Genomic DNA, 22,407 nt, shown 5'->3' with positions numbered 1-22,407 from the left:
CCTCCTCCTCCTCCTCCTCCTCCTCCTCCTCCTCCTCCTCCTCCTGCAGCCGCCGCCGCCGCTGCCGCTGCTGCTGCCGGCGGGAGGGGGGGGGGCGGTGGCGGCGGGGCTGGATGCGAAGCCCCCGCGCAGCAACATGCAGCCCCCGCCGAGGAAGGTGAGGGGATTTGGGGGGGAGGTTTGGGGGTTTTGAGGGGCGTTTGGGGTCTGAGGGGATTTGGGGGGGGTTTGGGGCTGAGGGGGGGTTTGGGGTTTGGGGGGGGTTTGGGGTTTGAGGGGGGGTTTGGTGTCTGAGGGGATTTGGGGGGATTTGGGGTTTGAGGGGGGTTTGGGGTCTGAGGAGATTTGGGGGGGTTTGGGGATGAGGTGGGGTTTGGGGTTGAGGGGGGGACTTGAGGGGGTTTGGGGCTGAGGGGGGGTTTTGGGGTTTGAGGGGGGTTTGGGGTCTGAGGGGGGGGTTTGGGGTCTGAGGGGATTTGGGGGGATTTGGGGATGAGGGGGGGGTTGGGGTTGAGGGGGGGACTTGAAAGGATTTGGGGTTGAGGGGGGGGTTTGGGGGGATCTGGGGTTTGAGGGGGGATTTGTGGTTTGAGGGGTTGGTTTGGGGCTGAGGAGGAGATTTGGGGGGGTTTGGGGGGTTGGGGCTGAAGGGGAGACTTGAGGGGATTTGGGGTTTGAGGGGGGTTTTGGGCTGAGATGGGTTTGGGGTTTGAGGGGGGGGTTGGGGCTGAGGGGGGGACTTGAGGGGTTTTGGGGCTGAGGAGGGGATTTGGGGCTGAGGGGGAGATTTGAGAGGATTTGGGGTTTTGGGGGGGCTGGGGCTGAGGGGGAGACTTGAGGGGATTTGGGGTTTGAGGAGGGGGTTTAGGCTGAGGAGGGGTTTTGGGGGGATTTGGGGCTGAAGGGGAGACTTGAGGGGTTTTGGGGCTGAAGGGGGAGGATTTGGGGCTGAGGAGGGGATCTGGGGGATTTTTGGGGTTTGAGGGGCAGACTTGAGGGGTTTAGGGGCTGAGGGGGGATTTGGGGTTTGAGAGGGAGACTTGAGGGGATTTGGGGCTGAGGAGGGGTTTTGGGGTTTGAGGGGGGGCTTGGGGGGGGTTGGGGCTGAAGGGGAGACTTGAGGGGGTTTGGGGGGATTTGGGGTTTGAGGGGCAGACTTGAGGGGATTTGGGGCTCAGGAAGGGGTTTTGAGGCTCGGGGGGGACTTGAGGGGATTTGGGGTTGAGAGGGGGGTTGGGGCTGAGGAGGGCGATTTGGGGGTGTTTGGGGTTTGTGGGGGATTTAGGGGGTGACGAGGGTTTGGGGTTGGGTTTCCTTAGGGGGGTCCTGGGTAGGTTTTGGGGACAGTGGGGGTGTGTGGGGTTTGGGGCTGGGCTCAATTTGGGGGTTTTGGGTGGGGTGTGTGTGGGGATAATAGGGCTGACTGGGATTTGGGGCTGTGTTTCAATAGGGTTGGGGTCTTGGGCAGGTGTATGGGGGTTCCTGGGCTGACTGGGATTTGGGGCTGTGTTTAGGGCTTGGGGGGGACGGGGTCTGGCTGCATTTTAGGGCTGCGTTTGGGCATGGAGGGGAGATCCTAAATGGGATCCTATATGGGATTGGGGACCAGCGGTGCTGACTGCATTTTGGGGCTGCATTTGGATGAGGGCTGGTGGGGTGTATATAGGGTCTGGCTGCGATATGGGGCACAAGGATGGGGTCTGTGGCTATGGGGTCTCACAGGCAGGGAGATTTAAGGGACGAGGGGGGGGGGTCAGCGATGAATTGGGGCCGCAGTGGGGTGGGCGAGGAGAGGAGGGGGCGGTGGCCTGCAAAGGGGGAGGGGGGGGATAAGAGAGGGGTCTGCGGCAGCGGGGAGACCCCCCCGGCCATATTAGGGTCCGGGTGGCGAGGATGAGGGTGAGCAGGGGTGGCCATAAACCTGTAGGGTTTGTGGGATGGGAGCAAACCCCAAACGGTGGCGGCAGCAGGGGAGGGTTTTCCGCTTGCTGCAGCCTGCAGGGTTGGGGGTGGTTTGCTTTTTGGGGGATCGGCGAGGGGGGGAGGTGTGGATTTGGGGTTTTTGGGGGTGGTTGGGGAACCGAGCTGCATGCGGGTGCTGGTATAGGGGGACGGAGCGCTTTGGGATCGAGCTGCTGGGGACAGAGGGGGAGCCAGAGACAGCGAGCAGGGTATGGGGTTGGGAGCCACTAGGAGGGGGTGGGGGGGCGGTTTTAGGATTTTGGGATCCGTGCCTTTGGTCCTCATCATCCTGCTGCCCCATTTGGGGTGCGGTGGGGTGGGCTCCCCCATTTTTTGGTGCGATTTCCCCCGGTTTTGTGTCGTCCCCTCCCCGTTTTTTGTTGTTTCGTGGTGCAGTGGCAGGGGGCTGGCTGCCGGGGAATTGTCAGAGCCGAGGAGGTTTTTGCTGGCTTTTAGGATCTCGATTTCCTTTTCCTCCCCCTATTTGGGGAAGGGGAAGGGGATTTGGGGTCTTCGTGTCCCCCCCACCGTGACCGCGAGGCGTTCCCGACCTCCCCGATGCGCAGGGGCTGCGGCGATGCCTCCAAGCCAGCAGGAGGATCCCCTGTCATCACCGAGGGGTTTTAATGCCCAAATCTGCTTTTTTTTAATAAAAAAAAGAGAGCAGACAGCCCCATGGGGTCGTTCTGAACCCAAATCCTTCCTGGTACCTGCCAGGAGGTGCCCGGCTGATGGGATTTGGGTTTTAATGAGCACCAAATTGCAGCAGGAGCACAGCCTCCCTCCGAAGGGTTATTTGGATGCAGCATTGAGAACCACCGTGATCTTTGGGCTGGATTTAAAGGAAATTCTTTAAATATCTTTTTTTTTTTGAAATTTTAATTAATTTTAAAATTGTTTAACTTGCTCCTAAGCACTAAATGTACACGCACCATTGATTTTCCCCCCTGTAGCCCAGATATTTTTTTATTTCCAGGCTTTTTTTGTTCTAAAAATCCATCGGACACTCCTCGTCCTCACATCTTTCAGAATAAAATGGCATTTTCATTAATTTTGGGGCCTACGTGTGGGATTTTTGCGGGGTGTGAGCCCTCTCAGGTGGCAGCGTGCGTTGAATTCAGCCCCTTTTCGCCTTCCTTCTTCACTCTGTGCCTTAGTTATGCCCCTAAATGCGCAATTTCAAAATAAATGAGGGAAATCAAATCTTAATGGGAAAAAAAATCATTTAAACTCTGCAGAAGATGCACATGGTCTGTTGTTTTCTTGTTTTTTTAGGTGAAAGTCACACAAGAGCTAAAAAACATCCAGGTCGAGCAGATGACAAAGCTTCAGGCCAAGCACCAGGCAGAATGTGAGCTCCTCGAGGACGTCAGGTAAGGCTACGGAGAACCGCGACCGAAATTCCCTTTAAGATCCAGCTTTTTTGGAAGAGCGCTGGAGTTACAAAACTTCAGGAACTGACGATGGAATTTCCTCTTTGGATTTCCTGCTTTCAGGCTGTTAAAGTTTTGACACAGCTGGAAATTATAACTGCAGCTAACACAATGCAAACACTTCTTTTTTTTTTTTCCTCTTCGCTTCAATGGGGGAAATGTGTTTTTTTTTTTTTTAAAGAAGTCACAAATAACACAGAAAAAGCACTTTTTTTTTTTCAGCAGTGCTTCTCTGTGTAATAGACTTTGATTTACTGCCCGTAAGAGGCTGTTACAATTATTACGGATGCATTAAAACCACCGATGATTTACATCTTGCTAGAAAGAGCTTTGAACAGCACTTTTAAATAGATTGCCTTTTTTTTTTTTTAATACCAGAAACTTGCAAGATATTTGCATTTATGATTTAAAACTTGGTGCAGTAGGGGAAAATCTGCGTTACGTCAGCGGCGTTGTGTTATTAGTTTTTTATTATTCATGTTAATTAATGTGATTGGTTCTCTTTAACTTAAAACTTTGCCTTTAATGAAATAGGGTGGTAGTGGCTGCCCAGCGTTAGGTGGAGGATTAATGATTGCGTTTGGAGAGGATCAAATTTTAGGAATTTTAGGGTTTTCTGTCAAGTATTCGGTCGTGGGGCTGCTGCTGCCCTTCTCTTTTTGGCAGCGTGTATCCCACCCGTTAATGAAATCAGATTTTGATCAGATTTTGTGCCTTATATTGCCATCTAAAATGCAAATGTGGCCGCTCTGAGAGCTGGCGTGCTGTTTGTCTCACTGTCACAACGCCCTCCCCTAATAAATCAGAGGGACAAGGCTCTTCCCTCCCCTGTTTGCCTGCAGTGGATATCAAAACCCTTTTTTTTTTTTTTTTGCAGGGGAAAGATCCCAGCCTTCATCTCCTTAGATCAAAATAATCGTCCGTGCAGTGTTTTACCAGCAAATGCTGAGTAATAAGTAACAGATCTAAGGAATTTCCCCCCCCCTGGATAGGAGATTATTTTTAGATGATTAGGGCTGGGTCCCATTGCTCTACTCCAGGTTTTGTTAGCGTTTCCTATCCTTCAGGTGCTCATAATCACTGCAGCCTGACTGCTGAAAGCTGCCCTGAACCTGTGGATATAAAAAGAGGAGAATGTGAAAACGTTGCCTTAAAATATTTTTTTTAATGCGACTTGATTTCTGATGTTAATTTGTGGATTGAGCCACGGGGTTACAATATTTCATTCATTGATGTGCTCACGAAATGTCCGTAGTCTCTGCTTGGTGTTCCAGCCTGTGTTTGCACAAGCACTGTGTGATTTTAGGGATTGAAGCACTCCCTAAACGTGGCGTGATGCAATAGGAGGTGGCAGCTCCGTCGTGTCCACGATTCCTTCGGATAGCAGGTGGCGGAGCGCGAGAAAACGGGGGAATTGTGGCTTAAAAACGACGGCTGGGAGGAAAAAAAAAGGATCTGAGGTTGTGGTGCCGGGGCCTTTTCCATTTGAAGACAGCTGAGGAGGGTTTTGAAGATGATGTGACGTTGGTCTGTGTGTGTCAGCGGTGGGAGAAGCTTGGTTTCAGCTTGCTCATCCCATTCCTCGTGTCCCTGTAACTACTGCGTTGGCTAGAACCACGCACAGCATCCTTTTGTCTCCCGAACGAAGAGTTCTCTGCATAGAAAGCACCCAACCGCTATCCCAAAGTCTTAAATTTGACCCGAATCCTGCTTTTTTACCAAAACTTGAGGGATTTGGGGTCCTCTTGCGGCCCCGTTTGAGCTTTCGAGCGCGGGCAGGGCACAGCCTCGTGCTGGTTTGTGCTGCTCTGAGCTCCGCTCAGCTGCTGGAGCGGCACCGGGAAGCTTTGCATGCGTGGTTTGCAAGTTGGTGATTACAAATTCATATTTCCAAATGTGAGCTTGCTACAAATAATTATTGTATATATTAGCCTCTAAACGGAGGCGTTGAAATCGGGTACACGTTATTTATAAACCCAAGCGTCTGTCTGGGCTTTAACGCTCTTCATTACATTTTTTTAATATCATTTCGGGCCGGTTTTATACAAAACTTCAAATATTCTGTCCTGAAGACGAGATGCAAGGGAAAAGATCAGAAAGTTCCCTGATGAGTTCCAGCAAAAGACGTCCATTGTCTGGCGGAGCAGGAGCGGATGACTTCTGGCAATGCCCCAGATCATAAACATACTTTTCATTCCAGCAGCTTTGATATATTTTATTTTATTATTTTTTTTATGCAAAGCTGAGCGCCGGTTTAAATGGTTGTGGTTGGAAGGCTGAAAGTGTGCCTTTTCGAGGGGATGAAGCTGCTGGTTACTCCAAACGGGGTTCTTCTTCAGGTGGAACTGGATTTTTCTCCACAGATGCTTCATCTCCTGGAGGGCTGCACATCCCCCAAACCACCGTGTTTAATTAAACCTAAAATACATCTTCTTTTCCAGCGTTTTGCATGCTGAGGATGTAGCTCCGGGTCATGGAGGCTGGGAAGAAGAGGCAAAGTATTTTGCTAGTGGAAATCAGGTAGCTGGGTTCAAAGCTTCCCGGGGTGTTGGACAACCTTGGGCACAGCCTAAAATCCTCAGATTCATATAAAATTTGCATCATCCACGGCAGTCCTGCGAGCTTTGTTGCGTTTTGACAAGGCTCTCGTGCGAAACGCGTTGTGAAATGTAGGAGCGAATGGGTTTAAAAATACCTTCCTGTGTTTATAACCTCGGCGTGGCTCTCTGCGCTGTGTTTCTTCGTGCTCGGTGCCGGGGAATTCGTGGAACGAGCGCTTCGGGATGCTTTCGGGATCCTTGGCTCGGCTTTAGGCATGGCATATGTTTATCTTCTCGAGCTCCCTGCAGCCAGCACCGCCTTTCATGTGGTGGATCCGCGCTGGCGTGACTATAAAAAGATCGTCCTTCTGCAGCCGTGATGGAGAAAGGTGCTTTTTTCCCCCCAAAAAAAGGTCAACCTAAGCTTTCTCGCTGCAAAATGGGCATCCTTTGAAGTTTCCCCATGGCTGGAAGTATTTCTTTGGTCTGTCCACCCTTAGTTTCTTCTAGGGAGCAAGTTCATCTCCTTTCCAAAGGCCAACTGGGCTGTGAATGGCTGAATTTCTCCGAGGTTTTGGCACTTTTCCTGTATTTAATGTTGGCTTCAGACGTTGCGTTATTTAATTGGTAAATGTAAAGATCTCCACGTGATCCACGCTTGGGTTTGGGATTTCTGTGAGGTCCGTGCGTGCTACAGGCTCCACGAACTTGGTAGGTGATGCTTACACCTTGGATGTCATCCCAAGGCCTGGCTTCCAGAAGAACTCCTCAAACCTCTGCAGTTTTTGATATTACGTTCTCAAAAAGTCTTTTTTTGTCTTCTTTCCTTGCTTTCAAGCTTTGCCAGCGAACACGAGGCTGCGGTTACGTGGCAGTTTTAATCCGCTCTAGCGTCTGGGCTGCTGCTCTGCTCGCCAACTTTTTTTTTGCTGTCGCCCTGTAGGATCGTAGGGATTCTCCTTCTGGGTGAGCCGTGTGGATTCGGGATTCCACCCCCTTGCAAACACACCTTTCCCAGTTTTCGTCCCCAAAATGGGACTGCTTGTAGGTAAATCCATCCCCCGGTGCTGCTGGCTGTGTGGCTCCGTGAGCATTTTTGCTAGTGGGAGAGAAATGAGTGGTTGGGGAACCAAATTTAATTCTTCCTCAATTTCAGCTAGATGCCTGGTACAGAAGGACTTGCCAAAATCATAGGCTCGTGATCTTTGCGTGTCCCAGAGATGCTTGCAAATATGTTCAGGTACTGCCTGTTCCTTTCACTCTTCTGTCCTTGTGGTTCCTCCCTCCTTAATTTCTCTTCTCATCATCCAGTCCAGCATCTATCCTCTACATTCATTCATCTTTTTTTGGTTAGAGCCACCTTCTCCTCTAAATTTCCCTGTCCCTTGCCTTTTTTTCTGCTGCCTTGCCTTCGTGCAGCGTGTGCTCTCCTCCAAAGGTCTGCCCTCTGAAGGTCGATCCCTCCTTCCAACCAGACAACTTATTTTTTTGTTTTTCTCCCCTGTTACTTTCTTTACCCAGTTCTGATTGTGAGTTTTAATTACTTCTTGGCTGTCACATCTGTTTCCGAGGGGGATTTTATTTGTGCTCCCGGTACGAGGACAGCACTTGGACACCTTTAACATCACTTCCACACCTCTTAACATCTTGTCTCGCCTCTGCCCTAACAAGCCTGGGTGAACAGGATGGATTTAAAGAAAAAAATACACACAAAAAAGGCAAAAACAAAGAAAAAAAACAAACCAAAACGTGAATGAATGTGTGCCTGCAGCTAGCTAGCTGGTGCTAGTCGGAACGTGTCCTTTTCTGGACCGAGTTAGGCTCTCCCTAGCCCAGCTGCGTGTGACCTTTTGCTGTGAATATACTTTGTACTCGCCTGTGGAATTTGCCTGTGCTCCTGGAATCGTGCTGACTGCAGCGGTAGGTTCCTGATAAGGTTTATGGCAACGCTCACTGGAGGAGAAACCAGCCCCGGTTCCAGTTTTAAGCAGGACAAATCAGATATTTGTCAGCCCTGATTGCCTTGAAGTCTCGTTGCAGTGCAGGAGGTGCTGCAGGAGGAGAAGGAACTGGAAAAAGAGCTGGAAAATAACCTGTATTTGTATGTATGGACACTAATACGTACTAGGATCTGCTCAGAGATCCTGAAAAGCTAGGAGAGCTTTTCTTTTTTTCCCTTTTCCTGCCCCGAGGCGAGGTGGTGGTGAGGAGCTCACCTCGTCCCGTGCTTCCTGCTCCCCAGCTGCAGGGAATGCAGTTTGCTCACAGCCTTCAACCCCATCCTGGGCTCCAGAGCAGGTTTGCCTCTGGCTAGGGGGTATCTGATAAAGCCCTTTTCTAAATTCCTGTTCAAAACTTCCTCGCTGCAATGGCTGGGAGGCTTTTTCATAAAGATACCCTAGTTTTATCCCCTTCGTACAGCTCAGAAACTCATCCTTCGCCGTCACCTTTCCTTTCTCCTCCAAGGTTGCTTGCTCCATCCAGCAGACCTGATGTCCGTGGCGTTATTTAACGAGGAGCAGGGCAGCTCTGTGTGCCAACAGCTTCTTGTTTCTGCACCTCCACAAAGCAGAAAACAGCAGAGGTACGAGGAAAACTCAAGAACACAGTACAGAAAATATATTAGTTTTTAATTTGACTCTCTTGGAAAGGTTTTCCTTGCACAACCATTAGATCTAGAGGATCTAGAGGCTTATTTTTTTAAAAATTTCTTTAAATCCTGCAATTTTCTTCGGAGTTGAATGCATTTCTTTCCTCTTTGGGTGATCTTTCTCACCACTAGTGCCTATTGCAGTACCGTGAGGTTTTTCTCCTCCTCTCTCCGAGCTCTCTTAATTAGTTGAAGACAGGCGGCATAATTCTTCACTGGAGTACTCGTGCGGCAGAAATTTCAGCTTTTTTTTCCTCTCCAAAGCTGGTGGTTGTTGCTTCTGAATAATATTCCAGTTCAAGATGCCACAGGATCTGCGGTCTGGGCACGTTACCTGTAATTAGGCAGTTATTTAATGAGATCCTCGCATTCTTGACGGAATTAAAAAATCTGGTGATGTTTTGACTGGAGCTGTTTGAGGGAAGCTTGGAATGCATTAAAAAAAAAATAAAAATGTTGCCTACTGGGTGTGGAAGTCCAAGTTTTGAGTAAAATAAATAAGTTTCAGTATAAACATAGCCACAGTGTAAGGATTCAAGCCTATTTTGGCACAGCGAAATTGAGAAATGGACCACACTCCCTCTTTTTTTTTTAATCCCTGGCGTATAAAACGCAATGGATCTCCTGTTTCGATATTTCTGAGTAGCTTCAGAGTTTTTTGGTGAGCTGCTGGAGGTTTGTTGTTAATGTCCTTTGTATTTTTTATAGCAGAAGCAGTGATTTCAGAGAGCACCGATGCACTTCTTACCCGTGTCAAGAAGAAAAAATTAATATTTTTCCCCACTTCTTGGCTTTAAGGCTCGCATATGAATGAGCTCTGGTTTAGGGACGCGGTGCCAACGCTCGCTCTGGAAGCCTGAATTTCAGGGCTCGTTTCTTTACAGGCTTTCAGGAGAACTCCAGCCTTTAGGACGTGTTTGCCTTGGAAGATAATAAAAAGAGGATTCTGCTGCTGGTACAATGCACGGCTTGTTTGCTAGGCGCTGCGCTGTCAGTTTGGACTGAACGCCTCCTTTTTCGGAGGGATTTCTTCACCTTTCGGGGGTGGTGGTGGTGTTTTTCCTGCTGGATTTTACCCCAGTATCGTTCCCAGCAGGGTTTTCCTTGGCAGAGCCCTGGAGAAGCAGCGGTGGCAAGCTGGTGGTGTGACCATGCAAGGAGGAGCTGACGCTCAACCAAGCTACCTGGCTGTCTCATAATATGGCACAGGCAATTTAAAGGAACCCCAAACCCTTCCTGGGACCCGTTGGACCAAATCCTATAAGCAGGGCTTTTCCCTTCGAGGGTCTGGGCGGTTTTAATCCCAGCCCCTACCTCCGAAACCCCACGTGGAAGGGGAATGGGAGGCGTCCAGGACATCCCACAAACGTCAGCGCACTGGAAAGAGGAAGGGCATTCTTATCATTCCAGACACAATCAGCGTAGCCTGCCTTAATTCCCTACGAGCTTCTGTCGTGTTCGTTTCATCTCGTTTGGTGGGAAAAAGGTGAATTTGGCAGCTTTCGCATCCTCTGCCGGTGGCGCTTCGAGCGGTTTTTGCAGACGGGGCTTTCAGCCTCCCAGCTAAACCTGCACAGAGGCTTCGTAAACGGTGCCTGCAAGGTCAGCCTGAGTATCTCCAGAGAAGGATTTTATATCTATATTATTATTATATTATAATATATTATTATATTCTAATAATAATAATATAGAAAGATGCCTCTGTCCTAAGGGGCTTGCGTGATAAGAAGGGGATAGCCGTCGCTCCCTCTGAAGTGGTTATATTTCAACCAGAAGGTCTAACCGGGCTCGGTCTGCGTCTCATCTCACAAAAGCTGCCTCAAATTGTGTGAATTTCCTTTTTAATATTTGGACTTGATGCGGCTCCAGGAACTCGGGATCAAAAGGGAGCGGCCGGTCCCGTCTCCCGTCGGGACTTGAAATCCTTTGTGCCTGTTGAGGGCGAGCGAGTGGGAAGCTTGTCCTGACAACTGGGGGAAGTGGTGTTATCAGATCGCACCTCCCCTGCTCGTGGTGGAGGTGAAAGCAGAGAATTTTGGGGGCAGAGGCTACGGTAGGGTGGTTATCTGACTGCAGCATCGCCGGGCACCCCATCCTGGCTGCTCCCTGAGGTCAGCTGCTGCTCCTGGGGGGCTTTTCGCCTTACGTTGTGGCTGTCAGTTCAGTTTTCTGATGACTAAGACAAAAAAAACAAAAAAAAAAATATAAATTAAAGTCAGGGAGCTTATTTGATCTTCCAGGTCTTTCATTCTGTATAAAAGCACACACAAAAAAGATGTTTTGTGCCCGTATTTGTAAAAATGTGCTGTAAAACCCCATCAGCTTCAGCACGAACCGAAGCAATTCCAGGCTGGGTGCTCCCAATGAATTACAGTTTTATAATAGCTCAAAGTAGTGGGGTTTCGTGCGTGTGCTTTATTAGGTTTTAAAGTTTTAGCAACAGCTTGCCACAATGAATCAGAGAGTGCATTAAGTTAGTCTTCTGATTGAATTAATTCTGGTAAGAGTTCAGTTGTATCACTTGAGAAATAAATGCAATTTTTCCATTTAATGCTTGAGAAAACTAACTAAAACTATTTTTTTTCCCCGTGTGCTGCAGTAAACGTGGATGCTATCCCTAGATTTGCCCGAATTCTTGATGTTTGGAGCCATTCCTTGTCAGAGCGTTGTGAGTTGGGTGAAATATTCCTCGCCCCACGTCTGGGTGGGTGCCGTCAGGCATCCAGAGAACCCAAACAAGCCACGATTTTTCCTGAGGGTATGACACTCTGAGATGATCCCAGATCAAAGGTACTGTTGAAGGTGTTTAAATAGCAGAATGAATGAACTTTTATTCTCTGGGAGATGTTCTTGGCGATCTTAGGGATGGCTGGAAACTTGAGAAGTTACTCCAAACTCTTTTTTAAGGAAGAAATACTTTTGGTTTTAATTCTGGAAGTTAGGAAGACAGAAATGAAGGCCTTAATTTTTTTTATTATTTTTTTTAAATTGAACCCAAATTGACCAAAGCATTTCAGTCTTTCACCAGCATAGTAGAAGTTGTCTTCCCTTGAAGTAATTAGCACTTTCTGTCTTGAAACACTTACAGAAAATTCAGCAGCCTGGCATATGGCGCTGTTTGACCTAAAAATCAATATTTGCCTGTTTTTCCTAAAACACCCTGAGCAGGCAGAGGGTTACGAGCAGGCAGCACGGTGGTTTTTTTGCCCTCTGCCTGCTGCTTTCTGTGCCCCGGGTGCCTGTCCTGTCTTTCAATCATGACTTTGGGTGGTTGTTTCTCATCAACCCCATGTGATCCAGGTGGACTAAATCAGATGGCAGGTAAATATAGCTGCCTGGGAACACCTGGCTTAAAAACAAGTCCTACTTCTGATTTTTATCTTCATGTTCTCACTCCTCTACCATTCTTCCCCGTGTTTTTAGCCCACAGAGCTGTGTGAGAGGCACAGCACACAGGCAGAGCGTTCACACTTTCTATACGAGATCTGCTGCGGCCTTGGCATCCCCCAGCTCTATAAACACGCAGTTCATAGACCCAGAAACACCACTTTTACCGAATTTACCCCCAATATTCAGTTCCATCCAAAGTAGAAGGAAGAATGAACAAGCGGAGAGACCCATCGAGGGGTTTTTATCATAAATCACAACGAAGCCTGAATCTTTGAGTTTATTTTGCCAGCTCCTACAGCACTAGCACGCGGTGATAAGCTCTTGGTAATTTATTATCCCGGCAACCCCAGAGCACACGGATGCTCTTCGAAACCAGACGTGCCTCCAGGTATCTCCCCAGCGGGAATTCCTCTCCCTGCTCCACCTCCATCCTGTGCTGCAGCTGTTCCCCTGACAGCACCTTTCCCTGTCCTCTTACCCGGAGGAACAGCCGTGGTTTCTGCTCCCCAGTATCATTTCTCCTCCCCAGTATCGGATGGGAGGAAATCATTTTTCTGGGGGAGATAATTGGGTGGCTGACACGAGCCTGCTGCGTTCCCCCGTGAGCGCTGATGTGATTTATGTTTATTTAATGCAAGCCTGTACCTGAAATTATGTCCAGACAGAAGACTGGGGAGCAGATCTTGCTGGCTTTGCACTCTAAATTGATAAATTTAGAAGGCCAGAAGCTGTGGGACTGCACTGGAGAGCAAGGAGATGGAGAGGTTGGACCTTCTAGATGAGGTTGAGTGATAAGGAAGCCAGCAGCATCCACACACTTTTGCTTAGAGGACCATGACTATTTTTTTTCCCCCCCTCTTCCATTTAACGCCCCTGGAGGTGACAATTAAATGGGACTGTGCTTTTTTAGCGGGGTGCTGTTGAAGTGGCATGTCTGTACAGCAAACCTCCAAACCAGGTAACATGGATGAGCGTGTGTTTTTAGAGCTGGGTGTTCTGCTTTTCAGGACCTCATAATTAACCAAATGCCATTCTTTTCACTGAAGCTATCCCTGGGTTGTTTGCAAATCTTTTTATATTAGGTGATTTTTCCTTTCTCCATACAAAAGCAGGCAATAAATCTTTGTGAAACTGAGAATCCAGAGGGTGAGGGGAAGGGGAGTGCTTTCTGTCACTATTTTCAGGTATACCAGCAGAAAGATGGGTGAATTTGTGATCAGAAAGATTTAAGGCTCATGATTTGATTTCCTTTCTACATCTTTGGCCAATCTCACCTTTTTCTTGCTCTTAAAGGACCTCAGCTCTCCATATAGCAGCACGTTAATACCTTGTGGGTGCTGCAGTGCTTTCTGTAACCAACATCTTTGGGTCTGCTGGTGGAATTTGTAGCAATTCCTGGTCCAAACACTTTCTGTGACCTGCAGCCACGGTTTACCACTGCTGGAGAGCTCAGGGGGCTGTGGCTGTCGAAAGCAGGCTTTGTTCTGAGTTTTGGGAAGTCTTTTAAACACCGTGGGCTAGATTATGGAGCGTGGTGCTTTCATCTCCCATAGCAAGGTTGCTTTGATGTTCTCTGGTTGCTGGAGCTGCTTAATGCCAAGTCCTTCACCTGGAGGTGCTGCAGTGCTCCTGTCCCGTTAGCGACACTCACAAGAACCACGATGGGATCTTTACAGCCCAGGAGATGTTTTCCTGAATCCAGACACATCCCAAATCTTTTCTACTCTCCCGTGAGCAAGCTGATGGAGTGGAAGGTGTCCATGCCCAGAAGCGGATGATGTTTTCAGGTCCCTTCCAACCCAAACCGTTCTGTGAGTGCCTGAAACAGATCTGCCTGCTCCAGAAGTTGATCTGCTCACCCTTTAATTATTTTTTTTCTTTCTAAAATTAGCAGCCTACCTCAACCTTACCCTAGGGAAGGGTTGGCCCCGATTTTGTTGATGTTTGAAACACTCTGCCTTATCTTCCCCTGCTTCACTTCTGCTTTTCCTGGGGCTTTTCAATCAGGAAAAATAAAAAAAGTTCCGTTCCTGTAAAGGAATTTCCACTACAGGTATAAGAAAAACTGATTTCTTAATTCCCACTGAAGCACCCGAGCTGCGTTTGCCCTTGGGGAGGATTTTCCTTCCCCTGCCCAGGTGTTTGTAGCAGCTGCTGCTGTTGCAGGTTGGAAGCAAGGTGAAGAAGAGACAGTGTCAAGAAGAAAAGGCTTCTTGTAGCCTTTTAAATGTCCTTTTCAAGAGGCTGGGTGGCAGTAGACTTTAAGTTTCTGCTTTTTTGGAAAAAAAAAGATAGAGCTGGGCTCTGTCTGGCCTTTCTTTCTCTGGGTAGGGAACCAGATTAAATGGGTGGAAGGAAGAACTTCCCCTCATTCCAGAAACGAGGTGAGAAGACCTGGTTCAAGGACAGGCAGTGCCCTGCCAGCCCTGGGAAGGAAATCCTAGGGTGTTTTTTCCCTTTTTACCTAGCAGGTGCTCTGCCTCCAGGAGTGTGCTTTGTTCCTTTGCTCTTTATTGCCACAAAGAACCGTGCTTCCCGCATTTGGGGTCAGTTTTGGTGTCTCTCTTGTGGCTTCTTCCAAGTCCCACCTGGCTCAGAGAAGGTGGAAATCCCCAAATAGCTGGGAACAGAGGGGCTTTACTGAGGCTTGGCTGGAACAGGTGCTCTCAGTGGCAGAGATCCTTGATTTTCCATGATGTGTGTGGACCACAGCCTCTAAAAATAATGTAGTGTTGAATCGTTTTGGCTGGGAAAGGCTTTGGTGAGAGGTTGGTGGGGAGGAGGATCGTGCAAATCGCATTTCTTAGCGCCTGAGGGATCCCATTCCTTCATCTGTTGTATGACCAGGCTGAATATCCAAAAAAAACCTGTGACCAGCAGCATTTCATCAGAGCTGTGTGGTGAATCTGCCTTCTTATTCTTATATCTGCATTCAGAGATGTAAGCTGCGTTGGTTCACCTGGCTTTTGGGGTGACACCACCTGAAATTCCTTCCTTTTTCTCCAGTTGTCGTCAGTTTTATCTTGTGTTCCCGCCCCAAAACTTCATAAGGAACTTCATAAGGAATAACCCAAGATACAGATAAATTACCCACAGATAATTTTTACAGTTTGGACTGAATTTTTCCAGTGGATTACTAAAAAGCACTCTCAAAAAAAATGAATAAAACTAACCCAGGATATGGGATGTGCACTGCTAGGACAGCATCTGCCTTTTACGAGGAAAAAACGTGATGGTAATTCTTGTTGTATGAATTAAAACAAAGCATTTGACTTCTGTCAATGCTGCTGAAAACGTAACCTTGTAAAGTGCATTATTTACAGAAAAAGTGGATGCGTTGAAACTAAAGGTAAAGGAAGGAAAGAAATATTTGTCATTAAGCTGGGAGGCGCCGTCAAGATCCCCGAAATGTGACAGATGAGCAAGGTGAGATCTCTGTCGCTGCCTCCCGCAAAACATTTTGCAGCTCCAGGCTGAAAGGAGCTGCCTGGATGATGAAAGGTGCTGGGGGGGGGGATCAAAGGGACTTGTCACACCCCCGTTTTCTTGCAGCTCTCGGTAACCTCGGAATTACAACGTGCTGGTATTTAGAGAAACACCAAATAACGCTGAATGCGATGAATCAGTTCTGGGTAAGCCGTCAGCAGAAATACCTTTGCGTGTGTCCAAATTGTCACTTTTATTGTTTGGTTTCTCCGTTTAAAGCAAAAAAAAGATCAGTGATAATTTGAAATACATGTCAGCTAGAAAACCACTTGTCATATTTATTGTAAACACTACTGCTGTAAAGACTGCCTGCCTTTATTACGAAGAGGGTGAATGAAATATTCGCTCTCATCAGCATCTTTCCAGTTGTTCTTTTTTATTATTATTCTGTTTAAAGGGAGAAAAAAACGTTGTTTTAGGGTTGTTCTGCGTCTGGCTGTCATGTTTCTCTGCTCACATGCTGGCTTGCTAATACCTCCCCGAGACAAATTGCTGAAAACATTGACTCCGTTGCAGGCTCCGAGGACTCTCTCTATATATAGGGAGAGAATTGATTTCTTTTTTTGGGCTCTGTTGCTAGTGGCAACTCATCCTAATCCCAAACTGTACAGCGATGTGATTTATGGTGGGTGCGTTTCTCGCTGTTTAATGTTGTCTGGATTTTTTTTTTTTTTCCCCGTGTGCACTGCTAGAGGATCATTGTTCGGGCACGAGTTAAGGATATTTCATGCTTTAAGAGAGTCGTTTGTCGCAGGCGGTGGGGATCAGAACGTTTTAATGCGTAATAAAATGCCAGGCTAAAAGCGTGCTTGAAACTGAAACGAGAAAGAAAATTGCTTAGTAATTTCTGATGGCTTTAGGGGGAGGAGAAGCTCCTGATCTTTAGGAAGGAGAAGCTCCTGATCAAGCGGAAGGCCAAGAGCTGACAAAATCATCGATATCTGTTTGAACCCGGGTCTGTGCTCATGGCTTTGTGCTGCCCAGGGAGGTGGGGGAGTCCCCGTCCCTGGGGGTGTTCAAGGAGAGGTTGGACGTGGTGCTTGGGGACAGGGCTTGGGGGTGACATTGGTGGTAGGGGGTGGGTGGAGCAGGTGATCCTGGAGGGCTTTTCCAACCCTAATGACTCTGGGATTTTTCCTACGATTCCACTGTTGCACCAAGAATTCAGAATATCAATTTTTAGTTTAAATTGAGCAACTTTATGACTGGGTGTGCCTTATATACTGCGCTAAAACCCCTTTCACTTACAAATATAACAAACCCGTGCGTTATGCACCTTGTAAAGAACACCCAAACTTGCACCCGCTGACCCGTGCCAGTTCAGGATCTTGCCTTGCATAACCAGAGCCAGACAGCAGGTAAATTAGTTCTGCTTTTTTTTTCTCCTTGGAATGAAATGCAGGTGGAAGAACAAATTGCCAGGGAACAGCAGCTGATCGCTCGTAAAGCCGTGTGCCAAGGTCGCTTGGAGGAGTTTGTCTGCAGGAGATAAGGGGAGCTGCTTGGCTCTCTGTTTACAGGAGCCCTGCTCCGCAGTAAAATGGCCGAGATTCAGCCTTGCAGTTCGCTGCCACGCGTTTCTTGCAGGTGAAGCTTGCTCTGCTTGAATTCCCTCGGGATCCTCGTGCATCCAGGAGGAGGATGAAGACCTGTGGCTGTGTTTAGAAACGGTTACGCTCCATGTCAGGGATGGGGCTTGGTGATAACAGGGTGTCGTTTCTAGCTCTGCCTCCCTTCCAGGTTTTTGTTACGTGTTTTACTCCGTGCTGACTTAAGTTAGAAGCAGATTTTCTCCAAATTGGCTGAAATGCCTTCTGCTGTAATATCTCTGTTTACATTCAAGAGCATTTTCCTTTAGTGTAGTTTATCTTAGTGGAGAATAAGTGGCTACTTCAAGAGTAAACACTCCGAAGGACAAGCTGGAGCAAAGCTGCCCGAAATAATGAGTTATAGTGGCAGGAAAAGGGTACTTCTCATCACAACACGGAGATGCGTTTGGTGAGTTACCGTAAACTCTCTGTGGAGCAGAAGAGGAGTGGAAATACGGAGCGGGACTCCTCGAGGGTGGTGAAATGTTCTGCAGGGGTTGAATGGCCGGGGAATGTTTGTGTACCCGGCTATAAAAGGGCTGGGCAGATCTGGCAGCTGCTATTTGCTCGGGGAAAACTGAAAAGGCAGACGTGTGTCGTGGTGAAGGGTGCGTGAAGGAGAGAAGAGCTGCTTCAGTCGTCGGTCAGAAGGGCTGAATATTTTAAGAAGGATGCAAAGAGCACGTATGTGAAAATCCAGTTTCAGGAAAATCCACTTTTTTTTTTGCTTTTACACTCAGCAAGCTGGGAGTTTCTTGATATTACAGATACACGTTCTTTGGGAGTTTCAAGGTGTCCTTGACACAGGCAGACCTCAAGTTGATTCCCAGGCAGGAAATAATGGGATGGCTCGGGTTGGAAGAGACCTTAAAGATTGTTTAACTCCAACCCCCTGCCATGGGCAGGGATGCCACCCACTAAATCACGTTGGCCAAGGGCCCGTCCAACCTGATCTTGAACACCTCCAGGGATGGGGCATCCACAGCTCCTCTGGGCAACCTGTTCAGTGCCTCATCGCCCTTATATCCTAGAATTTCATCCTAATGTCTAATCTAAATCTGTCTTCTTTTGGTTTAAGACCATCCCCCCCTTGTCCTATCATTATCTACATGAGTAAAGAGCCCTCCATCTTTTTGTAAGACCTCCTCAAGTACTGAAAGGTGGCAATGAGAGGTGCTCCAGCCTTCTGATCACCTTCGTGGCCCTCTGGATGCTCGGTGTCATCTGCAGACTTGCTGAGGATGCACTCGATCCCATCATCGATGTCGTTGATGAAGATATTAAGCAGCACTGATCCCAAGACAGATCCCTGAGGGACACCGCTCGTCACCGGCCTCCACCTGGACATGGAGCTGTTGACCATCAACCCAACTCCTTATCCACTCAATGACCCACCCTTCAAATCCATCTCTTTCCAATTTGGAGACCAGGATGTCATGTGGGACCACATCAAAGGACAGAAGTCCAGGTAGATGACATTGGTTGGTCTTCCCTTGTTGACTGGTGCAGTCACCCTATCGCAGAAGGCCACCAGATTGGTCAGGCACAACTTGCCCTTGGTGAAACCAGGGCAATGCTGGCTTCTTGTGCTGGCTCACAGATTCCTTGTGGGCAAAAATGGGGTGCCTGTGGTACGAGAACAAGTCCCCAGAGCCGAGATGTGCTCTGATAGGAACGTTGACGAACATCTTTCTACGAGACCTGGGGAAAAACGGTGTGTGTGGATCTCCAAGCAGAAGTGGCTGGTGACCAACCTCACGCCGACATGTCAGGCAGCAAGGTTAGCTGAAGGTCGGAGAAATGAAGCCGAACCAAATCTAAGCAGAAAAACTGTTTTAACAGTGATGCTTCGTACTCAAATCGGGGCAGTGGTTTATTTTAGAGGTTATTTAATGAGTGGTACAAAGTCTTCAGTGGGAAGAACACGAGTAGCAGTGCTGGTATCGCTCCAACCCAGCAGGGAAATGTGTGCGCTGAGGGATCCAGACTTTTGCTCCCTGATAAAAATGCTGCTGACTCTGCTTTATCAAATAAACCTGGAAGGTTAAAGAGTGCATTTATAAAACAGTTACAATTCTAGGAAGGGATCTGTTTCATTCAGGTAAGGGTTTTTTTTAAAGGAATTAATTCTTTTATATATGCTGAATTAGGTGGAAACTGATCTCCCCTATGCATGTTGAGAAAGAAACATTATGCCTCCTTGCATCCAGAGCCTTTGAACCACTTCCTTGCGGGGATTTCTCTACCTCTTCTATTTTCCAGGTTGATTTGGGAAGGAAATGTCCCCGTAGCCTGCTTGGACAAGAAAAAAATCCCACTGGCTAGTGTAGAATATCTAAAACGAAATTGTCTGTGCTTTTCCAAGGCAGTTGAGCCAGTTGGATGGATGGACGCAGATGCGTGAGCTCCTTTGCCCTGTTCTTGGAGCTGGCGGTGTTGGCACAAAGGTAGTTGGAGAAAACAAACTGTTCATCATGATAAAAGCATTGCAGCAAAATTAAGGCTGTGTGCCTTGTCCTTGGGTGGTTTTTGGTGTGTCAGTGCAATGCCACCAGCATTGTCTGATCGGTGTGAGCATGGTGGGCGAGCAGAAATTGTGGCAGGAAGCATCTTCTGGCTAGAAGAGATGAAAATCAGCTGCGTGTGGTCACTAAGGCTGCTTTCTCACACTTTTCGATGCAGATGTGTCAAATACGTTTCCTTTTATTGATGTTTATCAATGGATCGATCTTCTGCGAGCTTCACATGTCATTAGTAGAAGCAACGCCCTAACGCTGAGTGCAGTACGGATTTTCAAGTTAGACTTTCATTTAAAAAGCAGGTAGTGTCTGGGTTTTCATTTTTTTTTTCAGCTGAAGAGTCAACAGGAAACTGGTGACTGCTCAGACCGGTGTGCTATGGTTTTAGCTGCTCTTTTGACCAGTTTATTGTGGTTTTTGTGATCAGGATAAGCCAGCCTTTGGTCTGATCTGCTGCCAGATGGCAGGCTCTGGGCTGTGTGTTGCTTCCAACACGCAGAAAAAGAACGGAGCAATGTATATGTAGTAGCTTGTGAACATACCTAAAAGGGTTTGGAGGTTTTTTGGGGGGTTTTAGGCTGTTTTTTAGTGCTAATGTTCTCTATGACTTTGCAGCTGGCTGCTGAGAACAGGAGGAGGTTACCACTGGTTTCAGCAGAAGCACTGAGCCTTCTCCAAAATCTCAGGCTGGCGTAATTACAGCTGTGTGGTGCAGCTTAATGTCACCCTGTAAGGCCACGTAACCCAATTGCTTTGGTTTTCTGTTCTGGAAGGCGTAACGGGTGCTCAAAGGAGTAACATCACAGCGGCTCGTTGGTCTAGGGGTATGATTCTCGCTTAGGGTGCGAGAGGTCCCGGGTTCAAATCCCGGACGAGCCCTCCTTTTATCTAGATGGATGGAGAGCAGCATGCCAGGAGGGCCAGGACTGTACCCTGGGGTGCATCGAGCATGGCATCGAGGGCAGGGAGGGTAATTCTCCCCTCAAATATCCATTTTTTGCATTCTGCTGATGCCATGTCTGAACTTCCCAACTTCCCATAAACCTGAGGAAGCTCAGAGAGCTTTCCAGTTGCCCGTCAGCTATTTGCGTTGAACCACAATGCTGGCGGTGACTTCTGATGCTGTAGGCACCGAGATGCTTCTGTTCCTGCCTTCCATCGACAGCGCTGCCTCTGTTGAGACAAGTTTCCCTTGGAACAGGGAAAGCCAGCCCTTGGCGTGCCCATGTGAACTCCCCACCCTACAAAACTCTCTGGTGTGAAGCCGTGGGGACCGTGTGATGAAAATCCCTTCTGCTCGTTCTCCCTACTCTGTGTGTAGTGCTTTAAGTCGCCTCTTTGAAGCGGGCCCTGCTCTTTCCCTTCTTTGAAGAGCCACACGTGCGCTTGCCTGCTGGATTGGAGCTAACAGGAGCCCCCTCATTAGAAGCACGTTTCTCATCTGAATAACCCAGCTCCAGCTGCTGCTCCTGAGGTGTGTGTGTGTGCGTGTACAGATAACACGAAATCGGTGCTTTTCGGTAAATATAATTCATCCTTCGGATGCCTGGGATTTCATGCGTGTCGTTTGAAATGCCTCAGTAGTGGTAATTCTGCTTGGGGTAAACAAAATAAACGAAGGGGAGGTTATTAACGTGTGGCATCTGAGAGTCTCATCGTGATGAAGCATTTTGGGGGATTAATTATGGCTGTGGGTAGGTGAGCTTTGTCTCTGCTGGATGTGGAAAGGGAATATTAATGCAGCCTGGCCCTGCATGTATGGGGGCTCCTGGAGGAGCAACTTGGTTTGTGACACATTTATTGATACTGACATTAAATTAAGAACCCAATTAAAGCACGTGTTTAATTATATGATAGTGATTCGTTACGGGGTGTTTCCCACCTTACTGGGGAAAATGGGATGGGGCCTTTGGGTGAGTGATGAGCTCAACAGGAGCTGTGGGGCCAGCAGGGCCAGGGAGGTGCTCGTCCCCCTGGGCTCTGCTCTGCTGAGGCCGCCCCTCGAGTGCTGGGTTCAGCTTTGGGCCCCTCACTCCCAGAAGGACATCGAGGCCCTGGAGCGTGGCCAGAGAAGGGCTCCGAAGCTGGGGAAGGGCCTGGGACCCAAATTAGGCTTTTTTTGGTTATTCTGAGATGAGATCTGATCGTGACATCTTTTGGGAACGTTACAACCAAGTCTGAGCCCTTGATTTGATGGATACTAAGAGGAAGTTAGGAAAATATAGGATTTTTTGGATGTGTTTCACTGGGAAATGAACAATTTCCCTACAGAAATCTCCAGCAGCAGATGCAGGCAGTGCCCTCCTGCCTCCAGCTGACCGGCCTCACTGAGGTTTCCTGACCAGGACTGAAAAACTTCCCCCAGTTTTGGGGTTCGGGCTGCTGAAATGCAGCCACACTGCAGCCCCCTCTTGGGAAGCTTCTCCCGGGGCCGAAGCTGGGGGCACACTCCCCTTTCAACATAATAGGGGAAGATTTGAGTCGATTTTTACAGCTTTTGGGCCTCGAGGTGGTGCTCTGTGGGGCTGAGGCATCCCACCTCATGCTCCTGTGCTATGAGGAGTGAGGGAAGGCTCACGGCCCTACAAGAGCCCCCAACCCCTTCCCTCTTGGGGCTTCCCAAAAAGTAGCATCCCCCAAAATCCCTGTCCCACAGGACACGAGGTTATTGCCACCAGGAACAGCTTCAGGAAGGCGCAGAGGTGGTAAATCCAGAGCAGGGCAGTGCCAGACTCCCACATGGCCTGGTGTGAGCCCGCCATTTTGGGATGCCTCAGCACCAGCGACCCCAAAGTGAATGCTGTGAGAAAATCTTTGAGTAAAAGTCCTGTGAGGAGC

General features: G+C 48.3%; 1 protein-coding gene and 1 non-coding gene across 3 annotated transcripts in view; both read left to right on the top strand.

Annotated features, from left to right (window-relative positions):
* FCHSD2 (FCH and double SH3 domains 2) overlaps positions 1-22,407 on the top strand; it is a 136,365-nt gene continuing 113,958 nt past the window's right edge. For both annotated transcript variants that reach the window (XM_027462102.3, XM_027462093.3), the window contains exons 1-2: positions 1-157; positions 3,238-3,335. In XM_027462102.3, the coding sequence (XP_027317903.2) occupies positions 137-157; positions 3,238-3,335 (119 nt within the window). In that variant the 5' untranslated portion in view covers positions 1-136. The remainder of the gene's footprint in view (positions 158-3,237; positions 3,336-22,407) is intronic.
* On the top strand, positions 20,377-20,448 carry TRNAP-AGG (transfer RNA proline (anticodon AGG)). Its single transcript has one exon. It is a non-coding gene; the product is annotated as a tRNA-Pro (tRNA).

This window comes from Anas platyrhynchos, chromosome 1 (genome assembly GCF_047663525.1).
Source record: "Anas platyrhynchos isolate ZD024472 breed Pekin duck chromosome 1, IASCAAS_PekinDuck_T2T, whole genome shotgun sequence".
Lineage (NCBI taxonomy): Eukaryota > Metazoa > Chordata > Aves > Anseriformes > Anatidae > Anas > Anas platyrhynchos.
The sequence above is the reverse complement of the archived record's forward strand: the minus strand, read 5'-3'. Positions and strand labels throughout refer to the sequence as shown.